The sequence below is a fragment of the Erinaceus europaeus genome, chromosome 19 (assembly GCF_950295315.1).
Source record: "Erinaceus europaeus chromosome 19, mEriEur2.1, whole genome shotgun sequence".
Classification (NCBI taxonomy): domain Eukaryota; kingdom Metazoa; phylum Chordata; class Mammalia; order Eulipotyphla; family Erinaceidae; genus Erinaceus; species Erinaceus europaeus.
The window spans coordinates 33,293,056-33,299,222 of NC_080180.1; the positions used below are offsets into that span (position 1 = coordinate 33,293,056).

Below are 6,167 nucleotides of genomic sequence, written 5' to 3' on the forward strand. Positions count from 1 at the left end.
GGCTCCTGGGTCCCACCCGCACTGGGGGAGTGGGGGGCGCCCCCGCGCCGCGGCCCCAGCGCAGCCGGCCCTGCCCCACACCCACCTGGTCGTAGATGTTCTGCAGGGCTTCCTTGCCGGAGGCCCGCCGGATCTCCACCTTCCGGCCCGATTCAACAGATGGCTCCCCACCTGCACGCCGGCCCTGCCGCGAGTAGGGCGTCTGCGGGTCGGGGCCCAGGTGGGCGACGTCCCGCTGCTGAGCCACCACCTGCCCGGAGCCCCGGCCCACCGACAACGAGTCGAAGTCGATGGTCTTGTTCTCTGAAGATCCTTCCACCGGGCAGAACATGCCACAGAATTTCTGCCGGGGCTTGGGGCTGCCCGAGCCCAGGTTTTTAAAAAAGGCAGGGACCTCTTCGTCCTCTGCTGCCTTCCCAGATTGCTTTCTCTCGGCCATGGCGCGGGGGCGTCCTCTCAGTCCGTCCGTCCGTCCGTCTGTCCTCTGTCCGCGAGTCCCTAAGTCTCCCTCTATGTGTGTGTGCGTGTGTCTGTGTGTGTGCACCAGCCCCCGGCTGCTGCCGCTCCCTGCCTACCGCAAGGTGTACAGAAAGGAAGGAGGGCTGACGAGCCGGGACCCACCCCTCCCCGTCCCTCCCCCTGACCCCACTCTCCCCTCCCTGCCCACGCCCCCCGAGCTCGGGTGGGCTGCAAAGTTGGGTCCACGAGAGCTGCCACTGCGACAGCGGGAGCCCGGAGCTTGCGGGTTCCCGGCGCGGGAGGGGCGGGGCGGGGCGGGGCGGGGCGGGGCACGAGCTGGGACCCGGCTCGGCTGAGGGAGGGGGGACTAAGGAGGGAGGGAGGCCGGAGTGCTCCGGAAGTGAAGAGGCCAGACCACCGGCTAATGGATGCCGAGCCGAGGGCCTGCTGACCGCTCTCCGCGCGGGGGTGAGTAGAGAGCAGGCTGCGGGGACACCGAGACGCCCGCGCCGCGCCCCCGAGCCCGGCCCAGGCGTCTCCGCCGCCGCATTGCGCAAGTGGTCCGGGGTGGGGGGCCACTCAGGACCACCTTGCTTAGGACTCCTCCTCCCCGGTGTGAGCTGATGGACTAGGAAAAGGGGACAAACTAGTAGGCGCCGGGACACTGGGGAGGTCGCAATGGAGATTGGGGACAGGCATTGAGCCGGGGATAGCGCAGGCCTCACGGGCACGGGGGCGGAGGCACACATGACGCGAGACACCGAATCCTAAGTCTCCCCACGGGCCTTGGTGGGCCTGAGCAGTAGCAGGTGGAAACGAGAAGTTTCTCACAAGAATCCACGGGGGGGGGGGGTTGCTAGCAAATGGTGAGAGGAAAGGTCCCTGGAGTGAGAGGTCTACGGCCCCTAAGCGTGTCGCACAGTGCAGTCCGCATGTTTCAGCCCAGGTGTCCACTTATTTCCATTGAGAGAGAGTGGAGACGGCCATAGCACCCAAAGGCACATGCTTCGCAGCTGCGCCACTGCGCCTAGAAGGGCCCCGGAAGGATGTCTCGATTTGGCAGCCTTTCCACCCCTACAATAACGGAAGGGGGGGGGCATACACTGAAGCGGGTTCCCAGTATCTTCAGCCCTGCCCGGCGCCCCGCGGCGCTCCCCACCCACAGCCCCGCCCTGGTTGCGCACTGCACCAGAGGCAGGGTCCCAAGGTGCCAGATTTGGCATGCATGGGCTTTAGTACCAGGGCAGTGACAGTTGCAGAGGGTGGAGGGTGAGGTGCTGTCTTTGATCTGACCGTGAGACTTGACCCCTCCCCTCCTACCCACCCCTACCGCACTTCCAAGCCCTGGAAAGGTTATGTGAGCTCTTGATTTGCAGGTATGCCCAACCGTATCATCCAGGGAGTGTTTGGATCTGGGCCTGTCGTGGGGTCTCTGAAGGAACCCTCTTTGCTTATGTACGTCCTGGACTCCTTTCCCTGGATTCATCTCTGCTTCAGTTCGAGCCCCGCCCTTCCTGCCACACAGGCGGACGCTTGCAAAAGCGAGGCCCGGCCTTGGACAGCTGGAGTGGGCGGTCTGAGCATGCTCAGTAACCAGGGTGGGTTCAGCCTAAGCTGCGGCTTACCGGCTGACTGCGGGGTGGATTCGCCCTATTGTCAGCCCTCCCTAGGCCTCTCAGCACAGAATAAGTGCCTGCACACACCTCATCCCACGCTGCTAATTCTTACTTTGGGGGAACAAAGTCACAGTTTGAAGATAAAAAGGGAAGGAGTCTCCAGATGCCGTCCATGGAAAGCTGGGAGGTTACACGTGGAAGCACACTGGGAGAATACCGGGCAGGACTGAGACTCAGCATCAGCTGTGCTCCACATCTGGATAAAGAGCCTCCACATGAATTACTTCATTTCCTATTCACTGCAGCCCCGTAAAATGTGTGCTTTGTCATCACTGCTTTGCCAGGGTGGAACTCACGATTTGGAGAGCTTGAAGCCATTTGTCCATAGTCACTGCCTTGTTCAGTGATCCAGCAATTCCGTTGGGTGATGGTCTGGTTCCTAAAAGACTGCTTCCTTTCTCAGTTTACCCGATTTTCATGGGGGTTATATATATATATATATATTCCATGCTTGTTTCCATATCCAAATAATCCCATTCTTTTTTAATAATTTCATTTAATGAGAGAGAGAGAGAGAAAGATCAGAGCAGTGCTCAACTCTGGCTAATGGTGGTACCTGGTATTGAACCTAGGACCTCAACCTCAGGCATGAAAGCCTTTTGCATAACCATTACACTGTCTTCCAACATCAATGACACACATTTGTCAACTATTTAAGATGAATATATATATATGGAGAGAGAGAGAGAAATTGAGAGGGAAAGGACACACATACACCCCAAAGCACTGTTTCACCTCTCCTATGTCTTCCTCCCTGCAGATGGGAGCCACTGAACCCAGATCTTTGCACACTATAATATATGTGCTCAACCAGGTGTGCCACCACCCAGCCCAACTTGTCATCTTTTGATTGAAAGGCCAGATTGCAGGCAGAGAGATTTCCTCTGGAGTGAGTGCCACCTAAAATAGCCTCATCTCATTTTGAAAGCTACCGTGTTGACCTTGCAGATGTTTTCACCTGGGTATTCAATCCTTTTTTACATCTTATCTTTCTGCTAGATATTAGGTGTGGAGGAAAGTCCCTCTCACATCTTACAAGAGGAAGCTGTGGTACAAAGAACTCACTGAGGTTGAGATCTCTGGGACTACTGGAGGAGGGCATGACTCAGCATGTTACCCTCCTGACCCTCTGGAGCATGACATGCCTTCAGCAGCTTCCAGAAGGATGGGGGAAAGTGCCCACAGTGGGAGCAGCTGCTGCTACATGCAGACTGGCTGGCACATGGGCTCCATTCAGACTGGTGGAGATTTGCAGGCATAATGAAGAATGTTCATAAGTTTCTAACACACGCTCAACAGTATCTGGGACACATTAGGGATCTTCTCCACAGGCTTACCACAGATGTGTTTCCTCTCTCTTTCTTCTTCCCCCAAATGATCCATTCAAGCTCAAAGGCTAGGAAAAAAGTGTCATATTAGTAGCTTACTATTCAGTAGCGACAGAAATATCTAGCTGTGGTCTGGGAAGTAATGCCATGGATCAAGTGTCAGACCTTCAAGTATGAGGTCCTGAGTTCAAGCCTCAACATTCTCATGTGCCAGAGTGAAGCTCTGGTTATCTGTCAGTCTATCTCACTAATAAATAATTTTTAACTTTTTTTGTTTTTAGGGACCAGGTTATCACTGAGGCTCAGTATGTGCATGACAAACCCAATGCTTCTCGTGGCTCTTATTTCATTCCTTAATTTTTTTTTTAATGGAAACATGGAAATTGAGAGGGAAGGGTGGAGAAAGAAGGGTGGAAGTACATAGCATAATGGTTACGCAAAGAGACTCTCATGTCTGAGACTCCAAGGTCCCAGGTTCAACCCCCAGCACCACCATATAAGCCAGAGCTGAACAGTGCTCTGGTAAAATAAAAAAAAATAATAATAATAGGGAGTAGAGCCGTAGTGCAGCGAGTTAAGTGCACATGGCACGAAGCGCAAGGACCTGTGTAAGGATCCCAGTTGGAGCCCCCGGCTCCCTACCTGCCAGGGAGTTGCTTCAGAGGCAGTGAAGCAGGTCTGTAGGTATCTATCTTTCTCTCCCCCTCTCTGTCTTTCCCTCCTCTCTCCATTTCTCTCTGTCCTATCCAACAATGATGACATCAATAACAACAACAATAATAACTATAACAATAAAACAACAAGGGCAACAAAAGGGAATAAATAAATAATATAATAAAAATAAAGAGAAGGGAGAAAGAGAAATAGCTGCAACACTGCTTAACTGCCCATGAAGCTTTCTTCCTACAGGTGAGGACAGGGCACTTGAGCCCTTGTGCATGGTAACCTCTACACTCTACCAGATACACTACTATCCTAACCCTTAAATAAATACATCTTTTAAAATGTTTTATGTATGTATTTATTTATTAGTTAAAGAGAAATAGAAAAAGATACAGAGACCAGAGCACTGCTCAGTTCTGGTTTATGGTGGTGCAGGGGATTGAACCTGGGACCTTGGAATATCAAGAATGAAAGTCTTTTGTATAATCATTATGCTGTCTTTCCAGCCCAAATAAGCAAATCTTAAATAAAAAAATAATTAAAAGGGGGTCCAGGCAGTAGCGCAGTGGGTTAGGCTCACATGGCGAGAAGTGCAAGGAAGGCAGTAAAGATTCCAGTGGCTGCCCACCTGTAGGGAGATCGCTTCACAAGCAATGAAGCAGGTCTGCACGTGTCTGTCTTTCTCTCCCCCTGTCTGTCTTCTCCTCCTCTCTTGATTTTCTCTGTCATATCCAACAACAACAAAAGCAGTAACAACAAGGGCAACAGGAATGGAAAAAATAGCCTCCAGGAACAGTGGATTTGTAATGCAAGCAACAGCCCCAGCGATAACTCTGGAGGCACTAATAATAATAATAATAACAATAACAACAATAATAATAAAGAAAAGGAAGGAAGAGAAAAGAGACACCTTGTTGTGGTTAGAGAAAATAAAAGAGAATTAACAACTCTGAAAAGAAAGGAAGAAGTAAGAGACATCTTGTTGTGGTTAGAGAAAATAAAAGAGAATTACTCCGAGTTCAACATATTTGACCCTAAGGTTAAAAAAAAAAAAAATCAACATTAAGTTGGTAGACCTATATGATTGTGTCACATTAAATTATATTATTATACCTATACTAAATTGTGTCTTAATCTTTTATTGTTGGCTTACAAAATTATGAGATTCCAAGTGTATAGTTTTGCATGTGTGTGTGTGGTGTGTGGTGTTTGTGGATGGATGTGTATCTGTATAACTTTTCACACCCACCGCCAAACTCCCTGTGTGTGCAATCTGTTCCTTCCTCTGAGAATCATCATAGTTTCTACAAAGTCTTAAGTGACAACTTGGCAACTGTATTTTTCTTTTGTATGTAAATTTGTTTGCTTTAGTTGTCTATATACCACCTATGAATGAAGCTACCTAGTATTTGTCTTCCATCTCTTATTTCACTTAGCATGGTTACCTCCAGTTCCATTGATTTTTGCCCCACTTTTTTTTTTTTGCCTCCAGGGTTATCGCTGGGGCTGTTTCTGTGCTGCAAATCCACTGCTCCTGGAGGCCATTTTCTCCCATTTTTGTTACCCTTGTTGCCCTGGTTGTTGTGATCGCTGTTACTGGATAGGATAGAGAGAAATGGAGAGAGAAGAGGAAGACAGAGATGGAGAGAGAAAGATAGACACCTGCAGACCTGCCTCACCACTTGGGAAGCAACCCCCTTGCAGGTGGGGACCCAGGGACTGGAACCTAGATTCTTCCATGAGTCCCCACCTGCCCACCATATGTGCTTAACTGGATGTGCTTCCGCCCAGCTCCCTGTCCCATTTTCTTAAAAATCATCATCATCATCATCTGGGTGGGGGTGGGGTATAGCATGATGGTTATGCAAAGAGACTCTCATGCCTGAGGCTCTCAAGTCCCAGGTTCAATCTCCCACACGCCATAAGCCAGAGATGAGCAGTGCTCTGGTTAAAAAAAAAAAACAAACAAAAAAACTTTATGTGGTCCAGGAGGTGGCGCAGTGGGTAAAGCACTGACTCTAAAGCATGAGGTCCTGAGTTC

The 6,167-nt window shown here is 50.5% G+C and overlaps 1 protein-coding gene and 1 long non-coding RNA gene across 2 annotated transcripts in view; one reads left to right on the plus strand and one right to left on the minus strand.

Annotated features, from left to right (window-relative positions):
- DPYSL2 (dihydropyrimidinase like 2) overlaps positions 1–443 on the minus strand; it is a 150,742-nt gene extending 150,299 nt beyond the window's left edge. The window contains exon 1 of the mRNA XM_007535037.3: positions 86–443. Coding sequence (XP_007535099.1) covers positions 86–439 — 354 coding nt within the window. The 5' untranslated portion in view covers positions 440–443. The remainder of the gene's footprint in view (positions 1–85) is intronic.
- Positions 444–849: 406 nt separating this feature from the next.
- On the plus strand, positions 850–4,470 carry LOC132534633 (uncharacterized). Its single transcript, XR_009546359.1, has 2 exons — positions 850–927; positions 3,135–4,470. It is a non-coding gene; the product is annotated as an uncharacterized LOC132534633 (long non-coding RNA).
- The last annotated feature ends 1,697 nt before the right edge of the window (positions 4,471–6,167 follow it).